Source organism: Protobothrops mucrosquamatus, unplaced genomic scaffold (genome assembly GCF_001527695.2).
Source record: "Protobothrops mucrosquamatus isolate PMUCROS unplaced genomic scaffold, P.Mucros_1.0 scaffold24, whole genome shotgun sequence".
Classification (NCBI taxonomy): Eukaryota; Metazoa; Chordata; class Lepidosauria; order Squamata; family Viperidae; genus Protobothrops; species Protobothrops mucrosquamatus.
The window spans coordinates 1622656-1643481 of NW_015386409.1; the positions used below are offsets into that span (position 1 = coordinate 1622656).

Genomic DNA, 20826 nt, shown 5'->3' on the forward strand with positions numbered 1-20826 from the left:
CCCTTGAATCTGAAGCACTGCACAGCCTTAATACCTTTAGCCAAAATACTACCAGAATGGATTATGTAGTCCACCTTGCTTAAGCTCTCAGAGCAGGGAGAGATAAATATTACATTATGCCATGGCCCCATGTACAGGATTTTACATGACTTCCACCTCCCTCCATTAGAGGGATTTGTCTATTTTTACACAGCATATATCTTCGGTATAGAGACCAGCAGAAGGCACCATATCTCAATAAGAATGAGACTGGCAATGTAGTACCTCATGGTGGTTGCTTAACTTTAACCAACTATTCAATTTATGATTCAACTATTTTCCTACATGTTTACTACGACTAAAAATATTAACTATATTATATATTAATTCACTGTATATTAATTCTCTCCTTAAGATAGGAAGATATGTTCTATTCATCTACTTTAGCAGATGAAAGTATAGCCTAGGCCAGGGGTAGGCAACCTTGGCTCTTTTATGACTCGTGGACTTCAACTCCCAGAATTCCTGAGCTAGCATGGCTGGCTCAGGAATTCTGGGAGTTGAAGTCCACGAGTCATAAAAGAGCCAACGTTGCCTACCCCTGGCCTAGGCATATGTTTGACAGTTTAGTTTCTCAAACATTCTACTAGTCTTTAATATAGTACAGAAAGCCAAGGAGACAACTTAGAGAAGGAATCCAGAGGCTGTTAGGGGAACACCAAGTGCAGATGAAATATGTGTTAATTTCAGAGAAGTGGGAGAGTTACAAAGAAACACAGACTAGCCCCTCCCACTCCAAATTCCATGGATATTAGAAGGAGAAAAGGAAAGACATCGATTTGCAGATTCTATTATTATAACCTATCTCAAAGAGGTATAGTTCTGGTGTTCCTGTGGAATCTTGTTTCCAGAGCTGGCTACCAAGGGTTGACATATTCTTGTATAGCGAAATGTATAAAACTAACAAAATGCTACTGGTAGCTGCTGTAACAGCAAAACATCTCTTTATGAGCACAGTATTGGATAATAAGAGATTCTAGAAGCCCATCAAACAAACATAGTTGCTTAAAGAACTAGACAATCTCTATTCTCATTTTTACTTTATATGTGATTAATTCCAATATGAAAATCCACACCCAAGCCTCTCCAATCAATTATCTTTCAGAATATATTACCCTGTACTAAAATCACCATTGGAATACAGAATTATTCGTCTTTGTTCTAAATTTCTCAGAAAAATACTTTCAACAAGATTAATTTTTCTTGATATCCTAGAACTCTCTAAACTCCATTTATATTTGATACTATCTTGAAAGGTTGTAGTTATTGGTATCATTTTTTAAAGAGGGATAATGAAAAAGGCACTTAATTTTGGGCTATTATTCATGATATGTAATGTTAGAGGAAAGTGCATTATAATCACTATGTTTTCCTTCTATCGTATGCTCTGTCTAATGTTCCTAGCAAGCATAAGAACACAATCTATACATTATTCTTCTAAATGATGCAAACCCTTGTGGCAAGACTGGACAATGGAGAAATTAATAAAGCATAATCAGGATCTAACATACTAAAAAACCACAAGCACATTCTTATCCATTAACCACACTGAAAAGAATAAAATAAAATTTATCCAGTAAACTTATAAACTGCACACACAGACCCTGGCAAATGTAGTAACATGTTACTGTATGCTAAAAATAGGAAAGCAGATCACTCAAATCAGAGCTGAACAAATCTAAGAAAATAATCTTAGAAAAATAATCCTATGCATTTTTACTCAAAATTAAATACTATAGCAATGATGGCGAACCCTTTAGAGACCGAGTGCCCAGACTGCAACCCAAAACCCACTTATGTATCATCGGGTGCTGGGTGGGCGTGGCCCATTGGGTGGGCATGGCTGCGGTGGTGACGGCAGACTGGGTGGGACTAAAAAGTTCAATCAATCAATTCCAACTTTGCGAGATTTTTTTTTCCCGTGAGAAGTTGAAATTGATTGATTGATTGAACCTTTTTTTTTTTTTGCACACGGCGGCGGAGGCCTAAAGCGAAAAGGTTTTATAAAACCCAGCTGAAGGCCTAGGACTGGGGCGACAGTGTGCGTGCCCACAGAGAGGGCTCTGCTTGCCACCTGTGGCACACATGCCATAGGTTTGCCACCACGGTACTATAGTATTCAATAAAGCTCACAAGTTATTGGCTTTAGTACTTTTACCCACCTAGATTGAAAATTCTCTTCAGAAACCATGCAGAAATGCCATTTTTACTTTCAGAAATGTGTGAAAAACTATGTGATCCCTTATTTACTCTTTCTTCTACTCTATTTTTAAATATTTATCTAGGTTGGCATTTTTCATTTGTCAATTATAATCATGGATACCCGATCTCAGGTTTTGAATGTACCTTATCTATTAAAAAAATACAATCAAATCCAGGATTAAAAATTTACGATTCACCAGGTTTCTTCAAATATGTATATCTCAAGTGCCATAAATTCCCATTGTTACAGATTTACATATGAGAAATAAAGCCTTATGACAGCTGATAGCAGCACTGTTTTAAAAAAATAACTAACATTTTTAACCATACATTTCTATAGACTAGTCAAACCTGATCACATCATGTGACGTATCATGATGTATCATGACATTTTTTGCCTTTGTGGAGCTGGGGTGTGCGTGGCCCAAGGGCCATCCATTTGATACCCCTGGACTAGACTATCATAGAAAGTTTACTCAAAAAGGGGGAGAACATTGAGCAGTAAATAAATACTATGTTTTCATGCATGCTGAAAAACTATCAAATTAATAGAATAAAATATAAAAAATAGCCTACTTTAATAGTTAATTTTTCACTTTTGCAAATAGTTTAAACATTCAAAATATAACAGAGGGGGAACTTAGAACTTAGACAACAGTATAGGGTTGTCAAGTAATGTCAGACCAATATTCTTTCTTTTTATGACAGTGATAGTTTAAGAAAGGAAGTGTTGTAAAGGGATTGCACCATGATATTAGTAAAGCATTTAACAAGATTTTTAATTATATCCTTAAGAACAAGATGTCTGTTAAATGATAATCTGTAATAACCAGTTGAACAACCCACCCAAAAGAAAATTTGTAAATTGTCCTGAGGGGAAATACTGAGTGAGATCGCTCAGGGTCTTGTTCCAGTTCTGTTCAATGTCTTCCTAAATGATCTAAAAGTTGGAATGGAAAGAATGTGTATTACATTTGCTAATGATACCAAGGCAGGGAATTGGCTACTCATGGTTCAGAATAATCTTAGTATGTTTAAACACCGAGTCATATCTGGTAGGGGGAATATTAAGGAAAGTTTGAGGTCTTGATCTTGGTGGGAAACATCAAATAAATGCACCTTGGAGCACTAGAATTAAACTTCAGCAATCAGTATGACATAACAGCTAACACAGGTGATATGATACTGGCCTGTATTAACAGAAGCATTTCATCCATCTATTAGGAAGCAATAATTCCATTGCACTCTGATAGTAATGCTTTGATTATTTCTGGCCACTACACTTGGCACTGTATTTTAATGGGACTTAGACAACCTGAATCAGGTTCAGGGGAGAAGTAGCATGATGAGGTCTGAAACTAAGCCCAAGAAGGAAGGGTTAAAGGAATTGGACAAGTTTACCTTGCAAAAAAAGATGGCAAATGGGAGTGTGATAATGGTCTACAACAAGGGTGTCAAACTAGCAACATCACTTGATGTGTTGTGATGTATCACAACTTTTTTTCCATTGCCGGCAGTGGGGTGGGCACCGCTTCGTCATGACGCATCTGGCCCGCAGGCCAGCAGTTTGACAGCCCTGATCTACAATTATCTATAACAGTATTGCTCAACCTGGCCATTTTAAGATGGACTTCAATTCCCAGAATACCCCAGCTAGCATGCTAGCACTGATCTATAAGGCAGCCACATGCAAGATTAGACCACTTTTCTATTAAAAGTGGCAACAGGATAAGGATCTACAGGTTGAAATTAAAAGAAAGAAAATGTATGTTAAATATTAGGAGAAAAGTTTTGATAGTAAGATATATTAAGCAATAGAATTGTGTCCTAAAACCAATGTACTATACTTCACTGGAAGCTTTCAAAGAAGATTTCAGCCACCTGTCAGAAACTGTTTAAAGAACTGAACAGGAATTGAAGAAAATTACTTTTACGGTTTGAACTCATATATTATATATTTCTATGATTTAATTAAAACTATGTAATTTCTATAAAAACCTGATACTCAGGAGCTCACAAATATATTTAAACTGAAAGATTTAAGGGTTATAATCTTAACCACTTTATTTTTTGCAAAAAAAAAAAGGGTGCAGATATTCACCATAATTACAAGGGGAGTAGATGGATCTCACAAGTCCAAATCAAAACTGAGAATATATATCACTTCATACATTGCATTAGATTATGTAAATTCTTGAACCGATTCTTCCCGAAATCCATTCTAGCTGGGAATGCTATAATGCTCAACACATCTAAAGTGCAAACTGGGCAAAATAAAGCATTTTATCAGCAAATACAATATTTGCCAAATGTACATTTACAAAAAGTTGGGTCACGAAGGCGTAACGTGTTAGCCAGCAGCAAAAACGGAATGCGAGAATGCAAAGGTGAAGATGCAAACAAAGAATACGAAAAACGATCCCCTGAGTCCTATAACGAGGCACCTGGCCGTATTAAAGGAGCAAAATAAGCAGGACGGCAGTGTTGTTTGGGGGTGCCTGCCACGTCTTCTGGCTGGCATCCTTAGATGTGGGGGAAGCCAAAAAAAGGAAGATACTATAAAGAGAAGCCCCAAACTTTCAGGCGATTAAGTAAGCGCTATCTGCCCCCAAGCAAAGGGTAAGCGGGGACGAGCTTCCCTCTTTCCCTACGAGGTCTCAAGGCTCGACTTCCTTCAGACGTACGAAAGACGCGCAGGTCACTAAGGAAGGGAGTTCCTATCGGAGGCAAAACATGATTTCATTTTTGATTACTCAATTTAAACCCCGCCCGCCTTTCTCTTAATTCCAACACTCAAAAGCTCCCAACCTTTGTCTGCCTCCTCAAGGAGGGGGGGATTCCTTTCGCCTCCTTTCCCACCATCCTCCGGGCTTCCCGAGAAAGCCCCAGCAGATACGCATCTCCGAACTGCTCCTTCTTCCAAGAAGGGTGCCTAGTAATGCCCTCCTATGGGCCCAAGGAAGAAGGTAGCCCGGCCTTAGCGGCCAAACGATGGGTAAACACGGTCCGGCGCCTCAACTCACCTCCGAAAGCAGCGGCGGCAACAACAGCAGCAGGCGCCGCGGGGCCTGCATGGCGAAGAGCCCTCCTCTCCCGTGCGGGCCTTGCGCTAACCGAGTGCCAGAAAGGCCGACGCGGAGCCTCCGAAGCTCCCGCCCGTCCCCTGAATTCCCAACCGCGAGGGCCGCTGGCGGCGAGCGGGCGGGCTGGCTGACTTAAAAAGCTTATTCGGAAGCTACCTAAGCAACCGGTAACCAGCGCCCCCTGTCAGGTTCCAGGGGCGGTGCACGGCACTGCGGCACGAGCCCAGCGCCTGACCGGCCTTCTCAAGCCACAGCGGCACGGCTGCGTGGTAGAGCGACGCCGCGGATGAGATGGCGAAATCGCGCGTTCTCCGCTCGCTCGGCTCCTCGTATTCCCCGATGGGCTCCCTCCGTGTGTGGAGGCGGCGAGCTCCACACACGGCGGCGTTTGCCTGTGAGGAGTATTGCACCAAAACTCTCACGCGTCTGAGAAGGGTCGTGAGAAGGCAGTTTGTCTACACAAAAAAAAAAGACAACTCGCTCTGGTTTGGGATAGGTCTACCAGGCTTGGGACAAAGATTTCGGTGACCTTAAGAGGGCAGAAAGAATTGGCTTTCTTGTGTCCCTTTGCTGCCCTCGTCAGGGGTTTTTTTTGCAGGCACTCCAGATGTTGTGCTCCTCACAGCTGTTATCAACGTCTGTGCATTCTGCGTGTTGTTTTCTTCTGATCTTGGCATTTAAATTAGCTATCCCTGTGCCACATGCACAGACACTCCAAGCGTGTGTCTACTTCGTATAGATCAGGGGTAGTCAACCTTGGCTCTTTTATGACTCGTGGACTTCAACTCCCAGAATTCCTGAGCCAGCATGGCTGGCTCAGGAATTCTGGGAGTTGAAGTCCACGAGTCATAAAAGAGCCAAGGTTGACTACCCCTGGTATAGATAGTCCTTATGACCACAATTGCGACTTCCATTGCTAAGCGATGTATTCGTTGAGTGGTGCTTGATTTTACAACTTTTTTTGCCACCGTTAAGCAAAACAAACGATTGTTACATGATTGTTAAATGAATCTGGCTTCCCAATTGACAAGCCAGCTGGGATGGTTGCAAAGGGCAATCCAGTGACCCTGAAATGCTGCAACCATTGTAAATATATGCCAGTTGCCAGCCACCCAAATCGTGATAATGTGACCATGGGGATGCTGCAAGTCACTTTTTTCAGCACCATCGTAACTTCAAACCGTCACTAAACAAATGGTTGTTAAGGACTACCTGTAAAATTTGCCATGACAAATATATTGTCTTCCTAATATCTGATTTGAGATCTGTTTGAATATTAGTATCTGGCTTTTTTGAAATTTTGGTGACTGATGTATTCTTTACAGCATTTTCTATTCAAATTTCACATTTTTCAAGTCCTCGATAGTTTTCTGTTAACTGAAGGATAGGAGGGTAGCTACTCTTTAACAATGAGTAGGGAAAGGCTCTATGTGAAAACAATTTCTGGAATAGCCCTCAAAAGCCAAACTCTTGAGGTGCCTTGCAGACTAACACGTAGATCTCAATCACCAGATATATAAATAGTTATGAAAAAGGAGTATAGAGTATGCTATATCCTATATACTGTGTTTGTCAGGGGAGGGAGCAGTAGTGAGACAGAATTACCTACAGGGAGTGATTAAGATAATGATTAAGATAATTATAGAAGACTTGGTGAAAAGTCATAGGATGACTGATTAACCCCATTGGTGTAATAAGCAGTTTTGTCTCAGTCTGTGAGAAAAGGCATTAAATCTGACAAAACATGGCTCAGGGATTCACAATGAAATGCACCTTTGTGATTTCTTTTGTCAAGGAAAGCCATTCTAAGGTCACAGAATATTCTAGTGAGTTAAAATGTTCCCTGCTGACTTTAGGCTACTATTTCTGATGTTAGATTATGTCCATTTATTTTATTATGTAGAGACTAGCTTATTTATGTAGGTGGAGCAAATGTTTCCTGGTGATGTGGTGATATAAGTGCTACAACAGTATTGCCAAAGCAGGTATTATAAGAGTTCCCATCCATGTTTGTACAGGATTTTGGTATCTGTTATCTGCATCATTGAGGTTGGTTTATTGGTACTAGTTATTAGCTGTTTTAGAATAATTATGAAATATATTCTAGTTACCTCCTTCTGCAGGAGGTGGAATAGTGGTTCCACTGTTTAAAATAGTTTGGTGCCAACAGGTGATCCTGAAATTGCAGTTGCCCTCCTCATGCTATATAAATGCACACTAACTTGAAAGTAAATCACATGCATCCAATGGAATTTAAACTAATTAAAGGTGCAAAGGAGTGCAAATTCAGTAATGCTTAGGACCGTGGTGGCGAACCTGTGGCACGCAGAGCCCTTTCTGTGGGCACGCAGGCCGTCGCCCCAGTCCTAGGCCTTCAGCTGGGTTTTATAAAACCTTTTCACTTTAGGCCTCCCCTGCCGTGTGCAAAAAAAAAAAGGTTCAATCAATCAATCAATTTCAACTTCTCACGAGAAAAACAAGATCTCGCAAAGTTGGAATTGATTGATTGAACCTTTTAGTCCCATCCAGTCTGCTGTTACCACCGCAGCCTCACCCACCCAATGGGCCACACCCACCCAATGGGCCACGCCCACCTGGCACCCGACGATACATAAGTGGGTTTTGGGTTGCAATTTGGGCACTCGGTCTCTAAAAGGTTCGCCATCACTGGCTTAGGAGCTGGGATCTTATGTTCGCTCTTATAAAAAGGATTTTATAGAACATATAAAGATTTAATGTTTTTAATATTTTGGATTTTATGGATGATTTTAATGTGCTACTGGAAACTGTCTAGAGCTGCTTTAATTGGCAATATAAAAATAATTGTAATATAATTAATAGTTTAATAGTACTTTCCTAAACAATATTTACTCAACTGTTGTGAACATCATTCCCTTGGTAGGTGGCAGAACCAATATTCCCAATAAATATTCCCTCATACTAACTGTAGATATATGGCTGCTCCACACTTCCTGCTTTTTCTAGCACAAGGACAAGGCACCTACCATTTTAGGAGGCAGGAACAGAGGGTTGTTACACTGATTGCAAAGTTTATTTTCAAATTGAGATATTTCAATAAAGCTGATCCTAGTAAATGGGACCAATTAACAGTTCAATTAATTGCTTTCAAATAAATATGTTGTAAAACAATATTAAGAGAATACTCATCTTTCAGTAATGAAAGTTTGATTAACAGGGAACTCTAAAAACAGAAGATAAAAGCTTGGATCATATGTTTTTCTATGCTTATTAAGATACCATCATATAAGTTAATACTTTTCTTAAGCAGGCTACTGCTTAGAATTGAAACCATTGGGTAAAGGAATAAAACTAGGGCAGTAGTGGACAGCTGCATTTGGCTGTATTAAAAGTTCTGGGGGAAAAACAAGGTGCCAATTAAGTCCCACCCAGTTAAAAGTAATAAGCAACCTAACAAATATCCTCTTCCTACTCATTTCCACCTAGTTGCCCATATAAGTATTTGTAGTGCCGTCAAACATCCATCTACCATGAGAAATATAATAAGCAAATTAGACATTCTCCACAGAATACTTTTCACAGTAGTCTTATTCACATATACTAAGTGATAATGAATTTTGGCTGGTTTTAGCCTAATGGAAGAACAAATATATTCGCCATCTTTAGTGTCATTTGTAAACCAGGCGTATATCACTTCATCAACAAACTATGGTTTAATAACCCTGGTTTAACATTACATATCAACAAAGATGCTGTGGCTGGTCTTATTAATAAAACTGCACTGTGGGAAAATATTCAAACAAAATATTCAAACGTGCAAGATTCGTTTTTCTTGCCATGCACATGTATATATAACCTGAACTAGACTGTTGTTTCTGTGTCATATGTGGGTATATGCATAATTCTGTATTTATTTTTGTCATATTTATGTAGTGTATATTGGAGGTGGTGACCCTTTTGAGAGCTGAATGCAACGAAATTTCATTTTAATGTATGCTGATTAGTATACATTTAAAGTGTCAATAATGTTATTCTATTCTATTCATAAGCATCTCTTTGTTCCAAAGAGAGTATATATGGACACAACAGTTCTTTTTAATATTTAAACCATCTAGTCTTTTTCTCCTTCTCTCCAACATTAAATCAATTGAAATGAGGCTAGAAATGTTAAATAATAACCTTTGTTTTATTTCAAGCTATTGCTAAAGAAACTACTGAAATTTTGTAGGACCAGTAAAAGGCAAACCAAAGTGATTACTCATGTTAGTTTTTTCATATAACACAATTTACCTTCTCCCTATATGATTGCTGAGATAATCTGAAATATATATAATCAACCATTCAGATTAGCTGAATCTGGGCACTATATTATATCAGTTTTTGACAGAGATACTAAAGGTACAAAAATGTAATTAACAAGTTTGCTGACAAGCTAAAATCTGAGCACTATAATACCATAATTCACAGTTAACCGGGATTAGAAGAATGTTTCTTAAAAGATTTGGAAATGGCCTTCTTAACAATAAATTTAAACTATTTATTCAAATTCTAATCACTGGACCTGTCTAATATATTAAGCTATGAACCTAAAGAAATACCTCAAAAAGAGGTTCAAATCACACTAACCGATCATATAAGAGTACCATCAATAAAATTCATACTTCAATGAATTATTTTAATTTTTCTGTAGCCTACTGCCTCATATGAAATATGTCAATACATTGCTACTTAATAAAAACATGAGGTAATTACTTGTTATGGACAAATGAGCAAATGAAAAATTACCATTACTGCATTTGTTCCCATGGTATCGTAACTAAAATGCTTAATTTATTTCAGGATTCCGATAGCCCCAGATAAATAGCAAATGACGTTTGGGCGATATAATCAAAATCTTAAAATGGACTATATCTTCAGTTATTATCAGTTTAATTATTTTATGTTATAATACCTCAGGAAAAGAAAGCATTAAGTAATCAACAGTTCTTTCAATTTACAATAGTTTACATTGAATTCTCTTTTCCAAACATGATAACTGCATTGTTATGAACTTTTAAATGACCATTACATTAATCAATAAAAGTTCCTTGCAAAGAGATTTTTAGATGTTCTCTTAGGGCAAAAGCAATGTAAAAAGTATATTTATCAACTGCATGTGTACATTCTGCAGTAAGAGAATACATTTTCAAAAATGAGGCACAGTCAACGTACTATAATTAAACAGATTGCGTATCCATATTTTGTTCTGCTGTTTGAAGAGTTAACACACATGAGGGAACATTGCCTCCTTCGAATTATTTTATTAAGATCCATGTATTATATAAAATAGAACAAGAAAATCTGTAAAATCTAGTGAGCAGTCCAGATGACATTACAAAATCTGTTTTGGGAAGTCAGCCTGATTTTATAGAATGCTGTATGCTTCAAAATATAGTTGCTGGGTGCATATATCAGCAGAAAAAGCAGATATATCTAAGTATTCCAAAATAAGCTGTGGGAAAAAAAAGCTTTTTCAAGCCCTGATTGGCCTCAGCAAGATTTACAATGATGCTTCATTGCAAATACATCAAGTTTCTTTGAAGAACCAAGAGCTTCAACTGCAAAGATTATATCAAGCACCTTTGAAAAGTTTCAGACATTTACTGCCACTATTACCTAACAATTAGGGGTCATGTTTACAGAAGTGACTGCAATACAACATCAACCCACAATAGAATGCAGATAAATGTAAGGAAGGTTACCTTCAAAACTGATGGATTAGACCTTTGTGAAATGCTAATGCCAGTACATTTAGCTCTTTCCTTATGAAGTCTATGGATTCCAAGTTACATTTCCCGATTTTAGTGTCCAAATGTAAGAGAGTTTACCTGCTCTTAGGAGCAAAATTATTATAGTAGACTATTATGCTTTTTAACAAAATAACCTATGTATGACAATGCACTATTTTCTAATTGAAAATATGAACAGAAAAGAAGTGATAATCCCCTATCAAAACAAAATAACACTACTGGAAAAGACACCCAGGCTAATAAATGTATTGCCTAGCTGAGATAAAGAGATCAAACCACGCACAGAATCTTGAAGACGGACTAGCTGAAAGTAGTGTACCAAGAAAAAACACAAGGCAATGAATGCTGTAGAATGTACCCTCCAATCTTTATCTCAGTAAATGTAAATATGTATATCACCAAGTTTCTTATAGAGGACAAGAAAATTTTTAGAGATGCAGCATTGATTGTTTGGCTCAACCTAGAAACAGGGTGTCTCACTGAAAACAAAATAGAGTATCTGATAGCATGTAAATGCAACCCACGTTTATTATTAAGATGAACATGAAAAGAGCTTTTAAAAGTAAAAGAGAAGCTCTTATGTGTAATAATTTTAAAAGTTGCAATAAACATGCATACTGATAGCCTATCTTTGGTAGAAATTAAAATCAAAAGGAGGCTGATGAGAAACTACACAAATACACCATCAGTATGGTCAAGTACATTTGTAAATATAATAGTTAATACAGAAATTAAAACCAAATATTAAGTAATAAGTGTTTTCCCCAATTTATTACTTTTTTCATTATTTTACAAGAACTATCTTATTGCAATAAAAAAGTTTACTTTAGCCAAATTAAAGTTTTCTTTTATTTCCATTTTAGAGGATGAAGGGAAAATCAAGTAGATCTGCTCTCCAATTTCCTCAACTGCACGTTAAGCGACATACATACATTCACACACATACACACCCGCGCACACCTTAATCTGCACTGAAAATGTCATATTTTTTTTGCTTTTTAACTGAAAAGGTAGATCCTGGAGTAAGTGCAAAATGCAAAAATCAACTGACAGGAAATGCTGAACAAACAGCATAATTAAAATACAAAATATTTTATATTATTGAACTATTAAACGGGTCATGTTCGCTGTTTTTGTAAAACTTTGGAACCACACAGCTGATTTCTTAAATCTAGTCCATGTCAACTTCCAGAACTATTAATGAATTAATTAGCTTCATTTTTTGACGCTTCATCAAAGTTTTCTACAAGATCTGGAAAAGATGGAAATATATAATAGGCTCAAAAACATTGTTATTAAAAATGCATTATATAGAAGATCAAAGTATTTATATATTAGTAAAACTCTTCTATAACCTTCAATGAATCAAGATAACTGAATCTGCCAACTTAAAAAATGTGAATGAAATGCAGACCCCATTACTCCTTGGAATATTTCAAGGATGTTCAAACCAGTTGTATTCACAATGTTGTGGCTGCTGCAGCACTGCTATGGTCAGTCACAGTCCCGTGACTGTGACTTCCAATACTCCGTCAGCTTTCTACAATCAAAGTCAATAGAGAAGCCAGCAGTAAGTCAGAAGTCACTCTCACTCCCGCTGCTTTTTTGCCTGCCCATGGTCATTCCGTTTATCTGTTTAGTTAAATAAGTAATCTCTGAAAGAATAAGCCAATGTGTCATGGATTGTCTAGTAGTAAAAGAATTAAACTTGTTTTAATCTCAAAACTTACAAATTCTTACATTTTTTGCTTTTAAGGAATTATAACGTATTTTGGTGCATTAAACAACTTCCAATTGCTCCTATATTCAGACATTAAGTAATAAAACAGCTCCTAGATTCAATTCTGTTATGGAGCCAACAACATACAGTGGTACCTCGGTACTCATTGTTAATTGGTTCTGGGAAGCGCAATGTGTACCAAAAACTATGAGTACCAAACAAATTTTTCCCATAAGGAATAACGTAGCGAGTCACAAAGCAGCCAACATTGACAAGTTCTAGCTTGTGTGTCGAGTACCAAACAAACAATGACTACTGGGACAAAATGTTCATGTCAAAATGCATTGAGTACCAAATTCGATAAGTTTCAAAGCAGTTGAGTACCAAAGTACCACTGTACATTCATACAGGCAGTCCCCAGATTAAAAATGTCCAACTTACAAACAACTTATACTTAAGAATAAGTTGCCTACTACAAAAAATGGCAAAGAGAATAATCCTGTGAACAGACAAACTGAGGCTACCCAATGTTTTTAATGTACTATTTTTAATATACAGCCAGTTTTCCACAATTCATAAAAACATTTCATAGCTTCAGTGGTTTGTCACCTCAAGGAAGGAAAACACCATCTGCCATTTTTAATAATAGTCAGACCATTCATAAATTCAAGTTTTCACTTAAATAAAAATTTGAGTTAAATGGAATTTATTAAAAAACTAAACTTGTTTTTAACCTAGAGACTTCCTGTACTTCATAATTAATATGTAGCAAAATTCTGTGTTTGTTTCTAAGAAGTACCTTTTATTTATGGATCAAACCTATAGACTGCCTCAGGTTTACTCATTATAGTTATATACCTAATCTTACATTGTATGTCATGCTGATGAAATTTTTTTATTTAAATCTCCATTAGAACAGTCTTCTAATCCAATTGAATTAATTAATTTAAAGGTCACATAGTAAAAGATTTTATTTCAAATTAATCCAAACCTACCAGGAACATCGTCATCTTCCTCATCAATATCTTCTGATTTTGGTACTTTGCTATCCAACACTAGAAAATAAAAATGTTAATTTATTTCAAGAATTCACACTGATATAATTATCTGGATTATAAAGTTGCTCTAAATTCACTGCTTGCTAAATGTGTCTATATGAACATTATTTTCAAAATATAGACCTATAGCTTGTTTCGCTTCACTAAATGGAGCTCTTTAAGGATCCTCTTTACCAACCCTTTTGACGTAACTTTTGATTGGGCTACAGGAGAAGAATTTATGTCCATTCTTGCTTTCCTGTTCCATTTATTTTGTTTTGCCCAACTTTGCAATTCAAATTAATGAGCATAATTCAAGTAACTTTTTAATAGTTAATCCTTTGAAGACTTTTATGAAGTTATTACTAGATTTCATGAATACTTGTTTTTAAATTCAGTTTACTCTACCACCTGCAACCTGATTCCAATTCAAGAAATTCCTTATTCTCTCTTTTTATCGGTCATGACCAATACATAGTACTTACCTTGTCTTGGGAACTGCTCCGCTAATTTTCGAAGACTTGTTAAACTGTCGGCACCCAATTGGCTTAAAATGCCCGGTAACATTTCCGTGATTGGTTTGGCTTCGGCATGACCAGTAATTGCAAAAGTATTTGCCGAGAGTGAAGCCTGGACTTTTGGATTGTTGAAATGAATAACTGTTCCATCATCTTTTATCATATTCACCTGTTTTAAATATACATTTATTAGAACTTATGCATATGGAGTAATATACCAAGGTGACAGAAACTTACATTCTTAGCTTGCTGACCCCCTTATTTTGAGCAATGCAAAATAAATTAGGATAATTCACCTCAAAGGCTTACAAATGAATACAAATCTATTTTGTCAGATTTCTTTTATTGTATTTTGATTCTACTAAAAAATGTCTAATATGTTACTGATGCCTAGCACTTCACAAAAAGTATAAAAACTATTTGCAAAATTGTAATTCTCAATTTTTTAAAAATAATTATTTTTCAATCTATTTCAGATTAATAGACGTATTCTTATTATCTGGATATACCCTAATTTACTTGCATGTTCAGTGCTTACTTCTTGTCTAATTTAAATACTGAACACTATGTAAACATATATTATCCATATTGTTTCTCTAGCACAATTTAACATACAGCATGAATGTAAAGCATGCAACTATTACAGATCTGATTCAATGCTATTTGCTATTCTTTATCTAAAATAAATTATAAGCCACTGGTTACCTTATATTGTTGACAAATTGATTAAAGCACCAATCATTTTAAGTGTATTCACTTCAAATAATAAAGCTAGAACCAAGGGACCTATGTTTTCAGACATTCAGAGACATAAGATATGAAGTCTATCAAACTTTAGAGTAGGCTTTTCTCTTACTGTTTCCCTCTCTCCCAGATTTAAAACAATGTTGCATTTCAGAAATGAATCTCTCAACAACCTGTATTAGACTACAGACTATCTTCAACTGTTTCATAATCTCTATGAGTACAGAAGCATTACAATTATGAAGATTATGAAAAGCATTCAAATACAACTTAAAATATTAATATTGATGTACCTCTTCAATGCCAGCAATATTGTTTACTGCCAATTTTTTGAGTGAACTCTGAAGTTTTTTATCATCAGCTGTTGCTGTTCTGTGGACTACCTTCTTCTTTCTACGAGCTGTACCCTGAGACACAAAATATACATACATGAATTGTTTCAAAACTTTTCATATCTACTTACATTAAAAATTATTTATAAACTTTTTTTAATCAAAAAGGACTTGCAACTACAATAAAATGCCTCTCAGCATTAGATTTTGTAGGCAGGAACCTATTTCAAAAGACTTTTATCCAACTCAGTTGAAAATTCTAATTTATTTCTATTTTGCCAAAGCATCCCTATTATTACAGTATGTGGTCATATGTTAAATGCATGTATATGTGGTCTGTGTGCAGTCCTCATATCCCTAGGTAATTCTATTTACAGGGGCAGACACTGTTTTTGTTGCTTTTCCATTAAACTTGAGATCATACAATCTCTTTTCTATCTCACGTCAGCAAAAACTGCCACTAAACTGCTATGTTTAGGAAACATAGCATCTATTGGTTTTAATATATAGAACTGGATATTTCAATGAGAAAATCAGTTCTGCTTTTAGATAATAACATTCAAAAGCAACTTGCATGTTTCTTCCAAAAAAAGGAAAAAGTAAGTCCGGATTAATATGTCTATAACTGCTGAATAGATCAGAATGGACAACAGCCTGTGGAAAATAGAATTGTGGAACAAGTCTCCATTATATTAATATTTTGCACCTATATGTGTATCTACCTACACAAATATATGCAGTAATTATACATTCTAGAATGTTCCTATATTCACTATTCATACCTTTCCACCTATTCGGACCTGAGCCTGAAGTTTAGCCAGTTTTTCTTGATTCATCTTGCTTTATCTGAAAAATAAATATACTAGCTAGACTTATGACAAATCCAGAATTCATTTTTAAATAATTGTCTTTCAAAACATCAACTTTATATATTTTAATATCATAAAATATCAGCAACTTACAAAAAATAAATCCATACTTATTCCTGAACCCAATTTATTTTATCAGAAAGGGGAAAAGGAAGTTGCACACTCCACCTTCACTCCTAATTATAACTGGTTTTGCCCTGACACGCTGATCTTAATATCAATGTTTGTTTTATCTATGAAGTGAATAGCACATATTCACTGATATAAAATAAAGGCACTAGGGAGAATATGTACCCTATGATATTTATTATTTTAAGCAAAAGAAAAGTTTTTCCTCTTCCTCAATGCAGTAGAACAGAGGTCCCAAATCCCAGGCCACGGCTCACTACCAGGCTTTGAGCCATTCGGAACCAGGCCACAGAAATGGCGGGTGAGCATGCCCGCGCACATCCCCACTTCCATGAGCAGCAGGTGAATGTGTACTAAGTGCTCCAGGCTTGCACAACTGGAGCTGCACATGTGCACATGCATGTTTCCCTGCCGCTTGCTCAGAATCATCTCCTCCCCCACCAGTCCACAAAGCCAGAAAGGTTGGGCAACTCAACAGTAGAAATCTATCACATAAAAATGGAAGCTAGTGAGAATTAAATCCACCTTTATCCACATACGTCCAGATAATTCTAAATCATTCCTTGATCCTGCTACAATATTAAAGAAATAGAAAAGCATATGATCAGAGTATGGCAAAGTCAATGTAAATACAACTTAGTTACATTGGTATTTTATCTTTTCACTATGAATTTTAGAACAGCATTTTAAGGCTCATAATCCCCTATGGTACAAAACTTATAAGAAATATTCATTTGTCTACAGCTACATGAGGGCTACCTTCAATAGATGGGAAATATGAATATATAATTCACAAGTTGATTCACTCTGTAGTAGAATTCTAACAAAATTTAGGTGGGTTTGAGGAAGTATGTGTAGAACTATAATTCTACAATTCTAAAAATACAAAAAAACCATCAAACACAGCCAGTTTTCTATAAATAGTTTCTATAAATAATAGTTTTATTTTCTATAAAACTATGTTTACGTATAAGTGTATCATAAGCGTGTCAATGTCAGCATTTTACTTTTGATTATGTGGAGGGGTGTTTATCTGAAATAAATATGAACAAATATTAACATCAAGGGAAGTCTTTTTAAAGATGCTCTCCTGAGAGTCATTTATAGGTCAATAGCATAGAGCCTTCCTCTACAATCTAACCTTTTCAAAATTACTGACTTAACTGTTTTTATAAATTGTTAACTCTTTATGTTTAATGATTATGTGAAGGCATACAGTACATTACAAAAAAATACACTGAATGATAAAATATATATCTATTACATTTCCCCATGTTATATATAATACATTTGTTGACATTTGTTTTCATGCTCTATCTGTGCAAACTCTTAGAATCTCCTGTAGTTCTACCACTTGCATTATTTCCCAGCATTGTTCCAACAAGCCAAAAAAATAACCAATTTCTGCACATAATCATCAATCAAATCATCCTAACATTAGTTATAGTTTAGATTTTTCTTTTGTATTAGCAGTGATATGCCCTTTAATGTTAACCATGCTGTTCTGTGCCTACGGTAGCAGAGCACGTGAAGCTCCAGCAAGTTAAACCCTAGGGTGCATTTTTCTCATTATAGTATTAACAAATTGTCATATTCCACCAGACCTATATAGAACTCTAAGGTAATAACTGACATAAATCTTTGCAGAACTGCAATATCTGTAAATTGAAAATGAGAATGTATTAGAAGGGGAAACAGAAAAGGACCCTACAAAATTAAACCCCAACTCAAGACAGTGAGAAAAAAATGTTCTCGGAAACAGGAAAAATAATTTCCTTTGTCAGTGATCATCAATCTTGAAAATACAAATTTGCTCACATTACGGAATAGGAAGGTGTATTGTATTGGAACAGGTTTTATTTTAATATTTAATTGAACCAGGGGCACGTCTGTAACCAAAGTAGGTGAAACAAGCACAGAAAGTACTTGAGGGGGGATATAATATATTCTTCCTGCAAAATAGACATCTATTAAGAAGGCTAAGATCCTCTCTGCTTTGGAACCTGGCATGTCAAAGAAATGTAATTGCTGATTTGATGGCTAATTATCCTAGTCATGACATAAAGATTGATATTACTCACAACAATAATTAGCCTTACTTAATAACCTCTTTTTCTACTACGATCTCAATTTGTAAAAAATAGAAAAAACAATTTTGCAATACACAGATATAATGCAAAGGGAAAAAAACCACTGAGAAAAGCCAGTAAAGACCAAGTCGTACAAAATTAGAAATAGGAGTAGCGATGAGGAGAAAACTAGAGACACGTGAAAGCATATATATAGCGTGTTACAAAGCTGCATACTAACAACTCCAGAGCTCAAAGCGGGCAAAAGTGGCCTGACGAAACTCCCTCTCCCAGCCCAACGAGGGAAGCTCCCGGTGTTAAAATTGCTGGACCGAAGCATTCAATCCGGAGGGAAGGGCTGGAGGGAATCCAGGGGAAGACTTCTCCTTCAAGGAAGGAGAATGAGGTGCGACTTTGCAGTAAGGTGAGAGATGATGGGCCCGAAAAAAAATAACTCATTCACTTAGGGGTAGAAGAAACACCACTGTTGTGCTTTAGAAAGAAGAGGTGGAGCCTGCGAAAGGTCCACGAGACACCTCGCTAGTCTCGGGCTGTCGGCAGAAAGGTGCATTCACACGACCGGAAGCACATAAACCAACCCCGTCAAAGGGAAAGCGCGAGCGGTCAGGCAAAAGGCCCCGAAATGCGAAACAAGCCAACCAAGGCGTACCAAGGTAACCCGGGCTTCCCGGAGGCGACTATTTGCCAGGCCCACTCTCCTCCCCCTCGCTCCTCGGCCCACCAGCAACCCCTCCCACCGTCCATGGCGCTCTGCGCGCCGGCCAAGCAACCACCGGCTCGACTTGCGGGGGTCGTGAGGGGCGCAAGAGCATCAGAGGGTCAAGCAGGAAGTTTTCACCTCAGTCCGACGAGCCTTCCAAAAGCAACACGCGGCAACAACAAGATGGCGGAGAGGTGAGGGGGAGAGAGGGGTCTGGACCAAGAAGGCCTGGAACCACGGGACCATGGCCCCGCCCCTCTCATCCAATTGGCGGACAAAATGAGTCGGGTGTATAAAATGGGCGCCGGCAGGCCCGCCCTTCCATGGCTCCGGCTTCGGGCAAGTGCAAAAGGCTCTCGGCTATGCACGACCACTGGGAAAAAAAGGGGAAGAAAATACTTTTACAGCGATGGATGCTGGGAGTTGTGGTTTTCCTTAGGCATAGCCAACGGGACTCCGTCGCTTTGTTTTTAAGGTGCTGGAGCTGTTCGCACGAACTGCTTCCGTGGAAGCGGGATCGCCGTTCTTTGAGATCACTCTTTCACGCAAACGAATAAAATTTCAGTTTAAGCATTTGAAAGCGGCAGTGCAACATTTCTTCCTTCCTATCCCCCATGCGCGAGAGTAAAGCCCTACTCAGTAGGCAAGTAGGAACGTAAATCCCACCGAACATAATACGACACGGGTTAGGTAGCGCTTCCAATTAGTGCAGAACGGGCTCAAGTCATATTTTCCCGAATAGTTTCACATAACTTAAATCTAGTTGCTGCCCTTCTTGAGCCCTTGATTCGAGTTTGGATTCCATTCAAAGGAACAAACAGCTCAGATGATATTCCGATCCTTCCCCCCCCCCACCTCCGCCCAAAAAAAAAATTCTTGAGAAAGAGTTATATAGGTTGAATCATCCACTAAAGAGCTGGAGAACGCTCTTTCTGTTTCCTTCAAATTTACCCCGGACTCACATCGAACAAATCCCTCCCAGATCCGCCCCATTAACATCACTTCCTTTGTCACGAGAGGGCTGACTTGGGTTGATCAGATTGCTCGGCGAAGCTGACCGGCGACTCAACCCCCGAGAGGAGTCGTGCTGCCACCATGAGAGTTCATCTCGCATCGCTGTCCCCTCTCCTTTTTTCTTCCTTTTGCCACTGGTTCGTTGCGGCTGCAGCTGAAAAACCGCTTGGAAAAGGTTAGAAACCGTTTTCCCCCCTTTGTTTTCTTTTTATGCTTCTGCTTTGGGGGAAAAAACTTGAACAAGCAAAAGTTTCCGCGCGGAGGGTTTGAACAGCTGCAAAATCTTAAGGTTTATCGTGTAATTCTTATCGTTAAGAGTTGCGGTCGCGCGAAGTAGCGAGAGCAAATTTGCTACAGACTATGAGATTTATTTATTTATTTATTTTATTTAATTTATATACCGCCCTTCTCCCGCAGGACTCAGGGCGGTGCACAGCATGTTAAAACAGATACATATACAATACAAAGATAAATACCCCGATAAAACCAAATTAAAACCAAATATTGAAAGCTGTATTTCTATTAAAATATACTTAAAATCATCCCTACATAAAATCCTCCCTAGGTCAGGCCCGCTTGCT

At 37.4% G+C, this 20826-nt stretch overlaps 3 protein-coding genes across 4 annotated transcripts in view; 1 reads left to right on the forward strand and 2 right to left on the reverse strand.

Annotated features, from left to right (window-relative positions):
* ZFYVE9 (zinc finger FYVE-type containing 9) overlaps positions 1-5289 on the reverse strand; it is a 46771-nt gene extending 41482 nt beyond the window's left edge. The window contains exon 1 of the mRNA XM_015810901.1: positions 5265-5289. The gene's annotated coding sequence lies outside the window, so the exon portion shown is untranslated. The remainder of the gene's footprint in view (positions 1-5264) is intronic.
* A 5298-nt stretch (positions 5290-10587) lies between these two features.
* Positions 10588-19548, reverse strand: BTF3L4 (basic transcription factor 3 like 4). 2 transcript variants are annotated; one of them, XM_015810903.2, is made up of 7 exons: positions 19370-19548; positions 16967-17013; positions 16226-16289; positions 15405-15518; positions 14335-14536; positions 13808-13867; positions 10588-12344 (listed from the first exon to the last, which is right to left on the reverse strand). In XM_015810903.2, exons 3-7 carry the CDS (start codon positions 16277-16279, stop codon positions 12298-12300), a joined length of 477 nt encoding a protein of 158 aa, XP_015666389.1. In that variant the 5' UTR covers positions 16280-16289; positions 16967-17013; positions 19370-19548; the 3' UTR covers positions 10588-12297. The 2 variants fall into 2 exon arrangements, with proteins under 2 accessions (XP_015666389.1, XP_015666388.1); XM_015810902.1 differs by lacking the exon at positions 16967-17013 and having other exon boundaries at positions 19370-19547.
* A 679-nt stretch (positions 19549-20227) lies between these two features.
* Positions 20228-20826, forward strand: part of TXNDC12 (thioredoxin domain containing 12) — a 7571-nt gene continuing 6972 nt past the window's right edge. Inside the window, exon 1 of the mRNA XM_015810904.1 lies at positions 20228-20420. Within this exon, the coding sequence (XP_015666390.1) occupies positions 20327-20420 (94 nt within the window). The 5' untranslated portion in view covers positions 20228-20326. The remainder of the gene's footprint in view (positions 20421-20826) is intronic.

Excerpts from the sequence above, each read along its gene's own strand:
- BTF3L4 (XM_015810903.2), bottom strand. The coding sequence starts at position 16,279 with ATGAATCAAGAAAAACTGGCTAAACTTCAGGCTCAGGTCCGAATAGGT. Across the intron at positions 15,519-16,225 it reads AGGTCCGAATAGGTGGAAAG|GGTACAGCTCGTAGAAAGAA; the intron begins GTATGAATAGTG and ends TTTGTGTCTCAG. Across the intron at positions 12,345-13,807 it reads GGAAGATGACGATGTTCCTG|ATCTTGTAGAAAACTTTGAT; the intron begins GTAGGTTTGGAT and ends CATCTTTTCCAG.